This window comes from Heterocephalus glaber, unplaced genomic scaffold, assembly GCF_053883595.1.
Source record: "Heterocephalus glaber isolate CG9 unplaced genomic scaffold, H.glaber_assembly_v1.0 deba00001733, whole genome shotgun sequence".
Taxonomy (NCBI): domain Eukaryota; kingdom Metazoa; phylum Chordata; class Mammalia; order Rodentia; family Bathyergidae; genus Heterocephalus; species Heterocephalus glaber.
In genome coordinates, this window is record NW_028258444.1 from 303,782 (window position 1) to 318,301 (window position 14,520).

At 36.3% G+C, this 14,520-nt stretch overlaps 1 protein-coding gene across 1 annotated transcript; it reads right to left on the minus strand.

Moving 5' to 3' along the window:
• Positions 1-12,048: 12,048 nt before the first annotated feature.
• LOC106008276 (olfactory receptor 7E24-like) lies at positions 12,049-12,961 on the minus strand. The gene has a single exon (XM_013067796.3). The coding sequence runs from the start codon at positions 12,925-12,927 to the stop codon at positions 12,049-12,051; it is 879 nt and encodes a 292-aa protein (XP_012923250.3). The 5' UTR covers positions 12,928-12,961.
• Between the last annotated feature and the right edge of the window lie 1,559 nt (positions 12,962-14,520).

The window sequence follows — 14,520 nt, forward strand, 5'->3', positions numbered from 1 at the left end:
GAAGGGAGGGTAGGGTAATGGGGAAAAATAAGAACCAAGATACATCATGCAAAGGTACAAGATCCCAATGATAAATGTAACTACTGTATACCTAAAATGTACCAATAAAAGAACTTTTAAAAATGTATCCTGGTACTCCCCTCACAGATCTTTTTCTTAAGGCATTAGTGGAGGGTACATATTCTGCAACCTCCCAGTATGGATTATATTTTACTCAACAAATGCATTCTAGTAGGTTCATTTTCCTGAGCCTTTAAATATCCATCATCAACAGTAAACCAAGAATCTCAGATATTTTAAGCTCATTCAAATGAGGTATCTTTTATCCATATTTCAACCAACTATTAAATGAACTAGTATTACCTTATGAAACTCCATGAACTATGGTTTTAATTCAGAATATCTGCTTAATGGTCAGTATCAAGAAATCCATCCTGATCTGAGTACATTTTTTCTACCATAATCTCTCATCCTTAAATTTTGTTCTTATACTCATTTCTCAGACCTCCATTTTTAAGAATTAGAAAATCCAAGAAGTTTCCTCCTGGGTCACTGTATACTGTGTCTTTAGGAGCCGTCAGATATTTCGGCCAGGTTATAGGTTAGGAAATAAAAATGGGTGATTGTAGTGGGTCCATCAGCATGATGATAATACAATTTTGGAGAAATTCAAAATTATAACATCATCAGGAATGGCCACTACTGTTTACACAGGCAATAAAGGATTGATTTACTCTGAAATAAGATGAGAGTCCTAAACCACAGGAGTGGGGGTTGCTCCAAAACTGAGGGTGGGGAAATGTCTTCATCTGGCAAAATAATCTAACCAGAATTTTGAAGTTAAGTAATGCAGCCTCATCAGGTTTCTCTCAAACATCTCCTTCATAATATACAGAATCCCTCTATTTTTTGAACAGCACCCTTACCTTAACTTCCTACATAATCCAAGGCTGAAGTTTAAACTTGCAGTATACTTTAGCCATTCAAATTATGGGGGCTTGTGTTTTTAGAAACTTCATTCCTATGGCTAAAGGAGATAAAATTCTCCTTCAGAACCCTTTTGAAATATTTAGATTTTTTTATTGAGTGTCTGGATCTGGGAATTTGAATCTTTGAGAGCCTTGTTTTCCTCCATTACATTGTCTTCACATGTATAAGAATTTCAAATGATTATTCATGTCTGCAGTTTATGATTTTCCCTTAGGACTTGTTCAGAAATTCTAAGACAAACCGGCTAGCACCATTATATTTCTTCATCTTCAAAAATTTTCAAAAGTATTGTATATAGAGATTAAATTTATTGAATATCTAAACTGGAATATTAGGACAACCAAATGGCTTTATATTTTATATTGCTTTAAACAGTTCACATCATTATTACTCTCTACACTATGAGAAGGAGAGACCATGGCCACTTTAGGTGTCATCAAATTAGACAGCCAGCTATAGGAACCACTAAATTGATTAGACATATTCTTCCTTCCATTCTGTTTCTCTAGAACTATTTCTTGTACAAATGTCTGCAGTACTTAGGGTTCTCTAATGTGTGTGTGTGTGTGTGTGTGTGTGTGTAAAATTATACAAGGGGATATACAAACTGGCATTAGATGATCAGAGACACAAAACTCACAATGGCTATCTGTAGGATCACAGGTAAAAATAAAAAACAAATTTCCATCTGAGGGTTAGTGAGATAGAGAATCTAGCAGCAAAGGGTCAAAGGCTTGGAATTTGCCTATGCAGTCATGGTTGCTAATGTACACTGGAAAGATGAAGAATTGTAAGGTTTCCTAGTAAGGCTTAAGAAACTGAAGACCAATGTTCAAAGGCAACAGCAATGGCTGTAGCTTTTCCAAAATAGGAAAACTTTTCATTCTTTTTTTCCTTTTTATTCTGTCCTCACTAAAAGCCAGAAACACATCCTGCAAAATGAGTGGCTTAACCAGAGTTCTGGCAGCTAAATGGCAAAAATGAAGATGTCCAATAGGAATGTTTTTAAACACATTCCTATTTGATATTGCTGCTACTGTTTTATATATTTATTAGCTTTTTACCACATTTTTCCATCAGATTTTTAACATCATTGAAAGTGGAAATAAATCAGCTATTTCAGAATTCTGTCTCTTGGCTCTGACAGATAATGTAGAACTACAGCCTTTCATCTTCAGCCTCTTGCTATCCATGAAGCTGGTAACCATACAGGAAAAACTATTCATCATCCTGGCCATACACTGTGAATCTTCTATCCACAGCCCCTTGTATTTCTTACTCTCCAAGATGTTTTTTACTAACAGGTGTTTGAACTCAAGTGCAATTCCCAAGCAAAGCCTTGTGAACATCCAAACTCAAAGTCAGAGAATTAATCACATAGGCTGCTTTACTTGGGTCTGGTTAGACTTACTTTTTGATGGCTTGGCAAACTGTCTCCTTACAGTGACAGTCTTGACTGCTATGTGGTCATCTGCTTGCATTTAGGAGTACAGTAAGCATGATCTCCACATCTGTGTCTGTCTGGTTCAGGTCTCATGGAACATTAGCCTTGTGCATGGCCTGCTCCACACTCTGATGGTGCTCCAGCTGTCCTTCTGCACAGACCCACAAATCCTGCATGTACTTGCTCAGATCATCAAATTTGTCTGTAGTGATTCCCTCATTGGTAACATTCTGATATATATTGCATCTAGCTTATTTGTTGGTATTTTGTTCCTTGGAATTATTTTGTCTTATATACATATTATGTCCTCTGTCTTGAGAATAATGCCACCCCAAGAAGAGTATAAAGCCTTTTTTAACCTGTGGTTCTTACCTGTGAGTTGTATCCTTGTTCCATGAGACAGCTTTTGGCATGTACATCATCATACTTTGACTCATTCAGGAGGAGCCTGGTAAGGATGAATGCCATGTCTCTCAGATGCTGAATATCTTCAATAACATCATTTTCTTTGGACTTGGGATTCTACAGTAAGTCACTGTGACTGGCTTCCTAATGAGGCAGATTTCCTGACTCTGTTATTATATTTCTTCTTCAAAGTTGGGATAATATAATAACCATATACATTTTTTTGTTAAATTCTTTTATTGGTACATTTTAGGTATACAACACAACTACATTTCTTATTGGGAATTGTACCTTTACATAATGTATCTTGGTTCTTATTTTTTCCCCATTCCTGGGGCTCCCTTCACCCCCTGCACTCTTCCCTATTTACAAAGACTTTATTTCCATTTTTTCCATTTCTCATCATTTTTCCTTTCCCTTCTTTCCTTTCCCCTGCCCCTCCCACTACCCCTACCCCTTTGGACCTTTTCTTCCTATTTTGCATTATCGATTATTCATTCTAATCATTGGTACATTTTAGGTATACAATATAATGGCATTCATCATTGGAAATTTGCATCTTTCCATAAACTTTCCTGGTTCTTATTTTTCACCCTTGCCCAGTCCTCCCTTCAACCCCTCCAGTCCTCCCTATTTACAAAGATTTTGTTCCTATTTTTCCATTTTCTCATATTAATCTCATTTCCTTCTATCCTTTCCCCTATCCCTCCCACTTCCTTCCCCTTTGCCCGTTTTCTTCCTATTTCGCATTACCTATTATACATTTGAACTCTTGAAGACATCGGTGCAGGAAAAGATTTTATGAACAAAACCTCAGTTGCCCACAAACTAGCATAATCAACAAATGGGATCTCTTCTTATTAAAAAGCTTCTTCACAGCAAGAGGAACCACCAGCAGTGTGAAGAGACAACCCACAATGTGGGAAAAAATCTTCACCTGCTTTTCTTAGACAAAGGTCTACTATCTCGAATCTATAAAGAACTTAAAAAAATCAGACCTCCCAAATTTAAAGACCCAATCAGAAAATGGGCATCTGAAATGAACAGACATTTCTCAGACAAAGAAGTAGAAATAGCAAATAAATACATGAAAAAATGTTCAACATCACTGGTCCTTAGAGAGATGCAAATGAGAACAATGCTGAGATTCCACCTCACTCCAGAAAGAATGGCTGCTATCATGAAATCAACCAATATCAAATGCTGGCGGGGCTGTGGGGAAAGAGGAACCTTGCTCCTCTGCTGGTGGGAGTGTAGACTGGTGCAACCACTGTGGAAATCAATATGGAGATACCTCAAAGAACTACGACTGGAAGTCCCATTTGACCTTGCTATTCCACTGCTGGGGATCTTCCCCAAAGAATTAAAAGAATCATACCACAGTGATATATGTGCACCCATGTTCATAGCAGCACAGTTTGTGATAGCTAAAACTTGGAAACAGCCCAAATGCCCATCAACTGGAGACTGGATAAAGAAAATGTGGTTTTTTTATAAAATGGAGTACTCAACCATAAAAAATGAGAAATTAAAGACATTTATAGCTAAGTGGATGCACATTGAGGTGATACTCTTAAGTGAAATAAATAGGACACACATGTATAAATACCGAATAGTTTCTCTGGTGTGAGAAACTGAAAGTGTAAATAAGGAATAACCGTATACATTTTAACTTGGATGCAAACCTGTATCTTAGACTCAGAGACTGATATGGGGCACTAGTTTTAAATTTTTTATGCTAAATTATCATAACAAGGAAAGTTAGTAAACCAGGACAGGGAGATGTGTAAATCAACCATGCCAAAACCCTCAGAGAGCAATTATTTTGCCAAATGAGTTCACTGTGTAGCCATTTGTATTGATTCAGCACTTAAATTTCCTTGACTATAACAGCTGTTGAAGTGGGCAGGCTTACTTTGTTCAATGTCTTTTTGTACAAGATCATTTTCTCATGAAATTTATTTTAATTTACATGTTATTAAGCTTGTCTTCTCATTATTCCTCTAGAATACTTTCCTGTAAGCACTCCACACCTCTTGTTACCACACCCATGATCTTGTGCTTCATAGGCACTCAAGAAATATTTACTGAATTGAATATCTATTATGCGTTTTACTCTTCCTGTCTTTTAAATTTTTTATTGTTATATGTTTGTGAAATACAGTGATTACATTCAACTTGGAAACTGGTGCATATACATACTACATCATCATCTTTCTCTTACCTCCTCCCCAAACTACTCTCTCCTTCTTTCCAAGTCTCTTTTCCATCTCTAGAGAGTACACCTCCTCATTTTGTGTTCAGCATCCTTCTTGAAATCTTTCTCTACTTTCTCTTCATATAGCTGCACAAACTGCCTGGATACCTTTGTCCTAACATTCAGTTTAGGACACATTAAGAAATAACAGATTCAGGAGTCAAGTGTTGGGATCTTATTTAAACCTCAGTATTTACAAGCTGGTAATTCTAAGAGGTTACATCAAGTGGTGGTATAAGGTAAACAGTACAGCTTGATATTATCATTTCAATTGTATGTATACATTTCTTTTAAAATTTGAAAATTCTCCCCAGACTTCTCCTTCTACTTCAGCTACAGGCTCATTCTCTTCTCACTTGAGGCAGAAATACTCAAAGAATATCATCCTATAATTTTCCTCACATATTTGTCTGATGTCAATCCACCCACATATATTAAAGTTTAGTATATACAAATGACTGTACATGTGAGCTTTGTGGTCAATTTTCAATCACAGTTCACAGTTGTTCCTATCATTACAAGTCCGAGCTCTGCTTCTAATTTCGATTTACCAACACCTGCTTCTTAATGACATTGAGAATAGTAAAAATTCATACACCAAGCCATGATAAACTTGGTTAAGTTCTTGCTTATAATATTTTCTGAATCTTGCAGGTGTTCAAAATCCAGTCATACCCAGTTCTTGGGTTCATTCATATTTCTAAAATAAAAAACTCTATGTCTGCCTTTGCAACAAATTTCTTCCTATGATACCAAATCCACCTCACACATATAAGGGAAGTATGTTCTAAGTTATTGCAATAGAAAATAGAGACTCTTGGATTCTCTTTACTCAGCATGTTCAGTTTGAATCATTACTTTTCAAAAAGAGAAAATTTATTTTATTTTAAAAATGTTTTTATTTCTTGAGTGCATGAGAAAATGAATATTTTTACAAGACCACTGATTTTTATTCCCATAGTCTACTATACCTTTTAAAAAATAAATTGGATTAAATGGTGAAGAAAGAGCACATACGGCCATAATGTCATAAACTTATTTTGTGAATTAGAAATTCATGTATGAATAAAACATGTTGAAAATGGAGTTGATAGTCATCAGCAAACATTGAGCTTCTTAAATATCAAAGATGATAAAACATGGAGACATGGAGAACGATCTCCATCTATCAAATTGTGATTGAAATCTGAGTACATGTGCTGAGCATATGAACACATCTGTCCACGTCTCCCTGTAGGAATCTTGTAATTGCAGTCACACCTCAATTAAAAATGAAGAAATAGAAATACAACTCACAGTACGGCACTCACAAAGAGTAGCCACAAATTCCAAGTGGGCCCTGTCCATATATATTTTGTTGTTGTTGTTGTTGTTGTTTTTGTTACCAGAGATTGAACTCAGGACCTTGCACTTGCGAGGCATGCACAATGAAACGGAGCTAAATCTCCATGCCACTATCTATATATTTGACCACATGATTCAGATGACAGTGCTTCATGGTAATTGTAAAACATTAAAAATAAGTTTCATTCACATCAATGCTGTAAACCAAAGACACTCATAAGGGTAGCATTTTTCTTCTCTTTAGCTAATATTTATATATTATTTATATGTATGCCCTGAAGACACAATTTCTCTTTCAAAATAGGAGCTTGGCTATCAGATACAATGCAAATGACAGAAAACCCTTAATTAGTAACTCAAAAGCAACCCTAAAATTACTTTGTGAGGGTGTGTGTGTGTGTGTTTTTCATGCAAGGTCCCTGAAATGGAGACAGAAAGAAACAATGGAGAGAAGTGACAGTGAAATTTTGGCATCAGGGGTAGGAAATCATCCATATTGAACTCCTCCCCTCAATAGTCCTGGTGAATGAGGCTATATCCTCATGGGATTAGATTGATATTGAAATAGCTGTTTTAATATGGACAGCTGGATATTGAACACCCCAGGGATGAAAAGAATGTAGGAGCTGACCATAACAAAACATTGCCGCTCGTGTCAGGGAGCAAGATCTGAGCCGCTTCTGAGAGATGTTCCTGACCATTGTCCCGCTGGGACAATTTATTCTGTCTGCATTTCCTGAGGACTCATTATCCATCTTCAATCTTCAGGTAAAGTGTTCAATATCATTCACATTGAAACCAAACAGGAAACACAAAACTTAGTCAATACTTTGTAAAGTATGGCAGATGTTTTATGTAATTTCACATGAGGAAGGAAAAGGAAAGGACATGCATAAGTTAAAGAGAAGAAAGTCCATCATGGCTCTGCTATGAACTCTTCCTACCTTCACTCATTGTCATTTGTGAGATATGATGAAAAGGTACAACTAATGTTAAATTTATAAAAATATGACACTGTATCATTATCTGCAAAGCAGTTATTCAGATTAGTTACTTCCTAAAATCAAAAGGACCATGACAGGTAAAACTTTTGAATTGATTCAGGACATCAAGGGAGCCAAAAGAACACAGATACAATCATTCATGAAATAGGCCTGACAAAACTGCTTTAGAAAGTGGCAAAAATATGTGTTTGAAGTGAGAGGAATATTTGAATGCTTATTAAGGGCAATGTGTCTCCTACTGTAATTTTTTAAATATCATTCACATGGGCAAAAGAATGGGAAGGAGGGGAATGAGAAATACATAGAAAAAAGATATGCCATGTAAAGGAACCTTATAACCTCAGAGAAAGTAGACATTTTACGCCATAAGCATGGGCTAAGATTAATAATATCAACAAGAATGAAAATTGGGATGAGGAATTAGAGGAGGAGCAGGGAGGAAAAAGAAGGGGATTTGAAAAAAGGAACAAGTTGTATTATGTACATGTGCCCACTCCCAAAGATGATTGTAAAATGGATGTACTGCAAACAGGTATTAATGAAAAAGTAAAAATTAATCATTCACTGTATTTTTAATAAGAGCCCACATGTTTGCACAGATACTCAGTTCCTTCTTCTACTGGTCTAATATTTTCCCCAAGTACAAGTCTAATGTGTTTCAGACCAAAAATCTGCTCATTCTCTGATATAATACCTGATATAAAATAATTTGCCATTTACTGTGCTTTGCTTCTTTTTTTTTTCTTTCTATTTTTTTTTTTTTTTTTTTTTTTTTTTTTTGGTACCGGGGATTGAACTCAGAACCTTGTGCTTTCGAGGAAGGTGCTAGAACTACTGAGCGAAATTCCAGGCCCTGTGCTTTGCTTCTTGAGTCAGTGAGGACAGGGAGTTTGGTGAGTATATTAACCCTTAGGGGTGCCATAAAAATGCCACAGAATGGTTGGCTTAACAAGAAGAAATTATTTCTTCATAACTGTGAAGGCAAAATTTCAAAGATCTTTGTGTCCACAGGATGCTTTTCTAATACATCCTCCTGTTATACTACCTCACCAATATATTTTTTTTTAATTTTTCACCAATTCTTTTCAATCAGATCAACTACACATGGAAGTTAGAAATCAATGAACTGTCTTAGAACTTGTTCTGCTGGGACTGACAGATGACCGAGAGCAGAAGCCCCTCATCTTCAGCCTGTCCCTGTCCATGTACCTGGTCATCATCCAGAGAAACCTGCTCACCATTCTGGCCATCACCTCTGAATCCCACTTCCACACCCCCATGTACTACTTCCTCTTCAGCCTGTCCCTTACAGACACTGGTTTAAGCTCAAGCACAGTCCCAAAACTGTTGGTGAACATTCAAACAGAAGATCAGATAATGTCTTACACAGGCTGTATAACCCAGATCTGTTCAATCTTCGTTTTAGTGGCTTGAAGACTTGTCTCCTTGCAGCAATGGCCTATGACTGCTATGTGGCCATCTGCCATCACCTTAGGTATGCAGTCATCACGAGCAGCTTCGTGTATGTTTCACTGACACTGTTCTGTTCATTAGCATCATGGATGGACTGCTACACAGTCTGATGAGACTGTTCTGCACAGAGCTGAGAATTCCCACTTCTTTGGGGAAATTGCCCAGGTCATCAGGCTCACTTGTTTTGATATCCTGGTTAGTAACATAGTAACCTTTGTTTCAGCTTGCATCTTTGGTGGTGGTCCTGTGTTTGGAAACATGTTTTCTAACAATCAAATTATGTCATCTATCTTTAGAATGCCGTCATCAGAAATAATGTATAAGGGCTTTTCCACCTGTGGGTCTTACTTGTCAGTTGTCACCTTGTTCTATGGGACAGGTTTTGGAGTGTACATTAGATATGCGGTGACTGACTCATCCACAAAGACTGCAGTGGCTTCAGTGATATATTCTATGGTCCTCCAAATTCCTTTTTTTTTTTGTATATCCTTTTATCGGTATATTTTAGGTGTACAATATAATGACATTCATCATTGGAGATATGCACCTTTACGTAATTCATCTTGGCTCTTAATTTTCCCCCTTTCCCGGGCCTCCCTTCAACCCCTCCATCCCTCCTTATTTACAAACATTTGTTACCTTTTTTTTTTATTTTCTCATATTAATTCAATTCCCTTCTTTCCTTTCCCCTACCCCTCTGACTTCTCCTTCCCCTTTGGTCTTTTTCTTCCTATTTCACATTATACATTATATCTTTTAGTTAATATAAAAATATTTTAACACCTTTAAATAACCTTTACTGTATGAGTAGGCATTATACTGATGCTGTAGCTCATTTGTGGTACCTTTTTTTTTTTAAATGTTGATACTACTGAAACATTGCAATGTTCAAAACTGACTGTTCAGGGTAATAGTCTTAATACATTACAGTTATAAAAGCTATTGTTAATTATTATTACTTATGAAACCTTGTTACATTATTATTTTTCATCTTTTCATCATAATTGCTTTGGATATATGTCTCTCCCAAAGTACAACCAAACAGTATTACCCAGAAGATAAGACTGGTAAATGAATGCTGGACACACCCATGGGGAAGTGCAGAAGCAGGAAGGGTAAACCTCACTCATGACTTACTGAGTAGCGGCTCCCTAATGGTGGTGGGGCAGGGTGACTGAGGCTCTCAGTTTTGATCTCCAGTTTTCAGGACTGATTATTTTCCAATTAGGTTTCATTTTGCGAGAAACACAGAATACAGAGCTGTGACAGTAAAAAAATCAGCTCTTGAGTTAGAGTTCCTGGATCAGAAATCAGGAACATAACAACATTTTGGTCTTCAGAAAAAATTTAAACTCTCTCAGCTACAATTTCCTCACCTCTACAGTAGGAGCAATAAATTTTCACTTGCTGTTAGAACTAAAGCCAAAACTGAAGGCATTGTTGAAATGGCTAACCTTTAGTTTCTGGGATAAAATGGTCCATTCCTTAATATCAACTTCTTTAAAAATTTAATTAATTTTATTGTTACATTTAAGGTATATAATAAAATGACATTCATCATTGGAAATTTGGGCCTTTCATAATCCATCATGGTTCTTATTTTTTCCCCATTCCCTTGCCCTCCCTTCAAGCCCTCCACCCCTCATTATCTACAAAGAGATTGTTTCTTTTTTTTCTATCATATTAATTCCATTCCCTTATTTCTATTCCCTAAACCCTCCCAATTCCCCTTCCACTTTGCACATTTTCTTCCTATTTTACATTATCTATTATACCTTTTAGTCCTTATTTACTTTAGTTTTTCACACCAGAAAAACTATTGATATTTACACATGTGTGTCCTACTTATTTCACTTAATATATTTTCAATGAGCATCAATTTAGCTATAAATGTCTCTAGTTCCTCATTCTTTATGGCTGTGGAATACACCATTTTATTAAAAAATCCACATTTTATTTATCCAGTCTCTAGTTGAAGGGCAATAGGGTTGCTTCACAGTTTTAGGTTTCACAAATTGTGATGCTATGAACATGGGTGCACATATATCACAGTGGTATGATACTTTTAATTACTTGGGGAAGACACCCAGTAGAGGAGTAGCTGAGTCAAAGGGGACTCCCAATCCTAGTTGTGTGAGGTATCACCATAATGATTGCCACAGTGGATGGATCAGTCTACACTCCCAGCAGCAGTGGAGCAGGGTTCCTCTCTCCACACAGCCCAGCCAGCATTTGTTACTGGTTGATTTCATGATAGCAGCCATTCTTTCTTGGGTGAGGTAGAATCTCAGTGTTATATTCATTAGCATCTCTCAAATGAGGGTTGTCAGCGACAATAAATCTCCCTGTCCAAGATACAGAATCCAGACATTGGAAAACAATTTGTGGAAGAATGGAGGGAGGAGTTTGTTGTTTCACATGGAGATTGCACCTTGTGAAAAATAAACAGGAAGTCTTTGTGACTGTCATTTGCCTTTTTTTCTCTGCACTTCAGTAACATGTGTTGACAAAAAAGACTTTCTCCTGGCGCCCACCCACTGGGAATCAGCATGATTGTCATTCCCATTGTAATAGTCCCTCTGTCCTTCCTGGGGAGGAGGCAGGTGGGACAGACAATGGACAGAATGGGAGGCATCCATCCAGGGAATGAGAATGCAAGGACACACTTGTGAAACATTTTCACTGCTGTTCTTGAGCTTTTATTTTTGATGTATTCATTGTACAGCTGTTTGAAACATTTAATAAAGCTTTATAAATTATTTAAATATCTCATGTTATTATTTCTATTTTCACTGTGCTATATCAATATAACTAAATGTACCACTTTAAAATAAAGTCTTATAGCACTAAGTCCAGTGCTATTTTTCTACAACCATCATTCTTATCCACCTACAAAATTTTTTACAAATTCCCAAGTGAACTTTGCACTGATATTAAAACCATAAATTTCACCATTCCCCAAGCCAGCCACAATTTTTCTATGTACATTGTATAAAATAGAAGACATCAAACATGTGAAATAATATAATCAACCAGGGAATATTTACATTGAGTTTTCTGCATTCCATTCAGCTACATTTTTACATTCCAAATGGAACCCACATATCCGTTGATTAGATTTGCTGTGGAATCTAACTGTGGAGCTTCCTGAAGGTGCTGCAAATATCCCTGTTCCTCAGGCTGTAGATGAAGGGATTCAGCATAGGGGTGACCACAGTGCACATCAATGAAGCCACCATGCCATTCCTGGGAGAATATGAAACATCTGAACCAAGGTACACTCCAATGCTGGTTCCATAAAATAAGAAAACAACTAACACATGAGAAATACATGTAGAAAAGGCTTTGTATCTCCCACCTGATGAAGGGATTTTGAGAATAGAGGAAACAATTTTATAGTAAGAAAAAAGGATCCCTAACATGGGAATAAAGCCAAATATGGCACCAACAAAATATGTGACCATAGTTTTGAATAAGGTATCAGAACATGAAAGATTAAAGACTTGAGAAGGATAACAGAAGAAATTAGCAATTTCCACATCTTTGAAACAGGTAAATTGCAAGGCAACTACATTGTGCAGCTGGGAGTCCAAAAAGCTAGCGAGGAGAGAAAGCAGAAGTAGTAAGACACAGAGGTGAGGATTCATAATGGCTGCATAGTGAAGGGGGTGGCAAATGGCCACAAACCGGTCATAGGCCATCATAGTCAGAAGCATGTCATCCATACTAGCAAAAAGTGTTAAAAGAGACATCTGGATGAGGCAGCCCACATAGGAGATGACTCTGTTCTGAGTTGAGATGTCTACAATCATCTTTGGGACTGTGGTGGAAATGAAACAGATGTCAATAATGGCCAGGTTGGAGAGGAAGAAGTACATGGGGGTGTGGAGGTGGGAGTCAGAGCTGACAGCCAGGATGATGAGCAGGTTCCCAAGCACTGTGACCAGGTACATGAACAGGAAGAGCCCAAAGAGGACAGGATGCAAGTTTGGATCCTCTGAGAAGGCCATGAGATGGAATTCTGAGACACATGTGAGATTATATGCTTTGATAGTGCTTGAACACCTTTAAAAAAAATCCATTAGGAAAATGAAACCAATAAATAGTGGAGAACACTCAATATTTTGGGAATCAAGAATTCCCACATGAAGTCCATAAACCTCATGATATCAATCGATAGCGCTAACCCCAATCCTTATGAGCTCTTTCATTATCAAGTTATTTGTTCCCATGTTCTTCTTTACACTCCTAATTTACAGACATGGTAGTGACAATGTTTGCACATTCGAGTTCAGAACTCTATGACTCCAGCAATATACATTCAACTCTTTTAAAAAAAAAGACTATATGACTCTATTGGAAGAAAATTAACAAGCATTTAACATAGTTTTTTTTATTATCAGAAAATGGTACAAAATCTCTTGAATTATGTTGTCTATAATTAGTGTAATATCTAGGACTGTATTATATGAACATTAAAGTTAGCTGTTCATCATCAAGGATATAGTGTTGAGCCAGTTATGTCCTAGAAATTTTTAATCATTTTGGGGATTTTCTTATTTCCATTTTTCAAAGATGTAAGAGCTCCCATAGATTTTGTTATATACACATTATTTAATATGTTAGTCCTATATTTTTCTAAAATTTATATAAAATAATATAAAGCAAATACAAATACACCCATATATTCTGAGGACATAATAACAAGGAACATGGCCTTGGTGCACACTGTACCTGTCAATGGTTAGAAATAAAAGGGATAAGAATGACTGGCATTTCGCATTCTATATTTTGTACAGCTTTATTTCAATAACTCCATACAATGACACTATGTAAGATATCTACTCACTCTTTTTTTGACTCTGTATTCTAGAGTAGCATGTGTCATTGTTTTTATGATACTAAAGAGTATGTCCAGTGGAAAACCTGAGAAACCCAAAAGTCCCAAAGCCCAGGCTGATTTCAAGGCTTTTAATTCTTATTGAGAGAATTTCCACAGCAATATTTTCTGGTACATGATTAGCATTTCTCTTATTTTAGCTACTGGAATTTCCACATTTGTTTGGTCAGGCCACACCATAATTTATTTGAGAAAAATGCAAAGTAGAAGTATATGAAATAATGTCACACGTGAAAATTCATATATAAAATAAGAACATGAAATGGTGTAAATCCAGCTGTAAATAATCTAATTCTCCCTCACCTGTAAAATGAGTACAACAATCACCTAACATATGGTTTCTGTATGAAAGTTTTTAAAAAATAATTTACATCACTGGTGATTATCACCTAATTGTAGATAGACAGAAAGAGAAATAGATGATAGATTATAGATATTTTAAAATATTCAGACACTCTAGACTCAGACCAATAAATTTAGTCACATTTGCACTATTTTGAGTTTTTTAAATCCTTCCTTATATAAGAGTTAAGAACTGTTGTCTTAGAATATTTGTTTGAATTCACAAAATGTTCCATTCATATGAGCTCTCCACATATTAGCCTATAACTATTTAATAATGTTTGCATCACAACTAATATTTTTAGAGACCTGAACCATTACCTACAAAATTTGAATTGTTGGTATCTCTCTACAATTCCTT

Excerpts from the sequence above, each read along its gene's own strand:
- LOC106008276 (XM_013067796.3), bottom strand. The coding sequence starts at position 12,927 with ATGGCCTTCTCAGAGGATCCAAACTTGCATCCTGTCCTCTTTGGGCTC.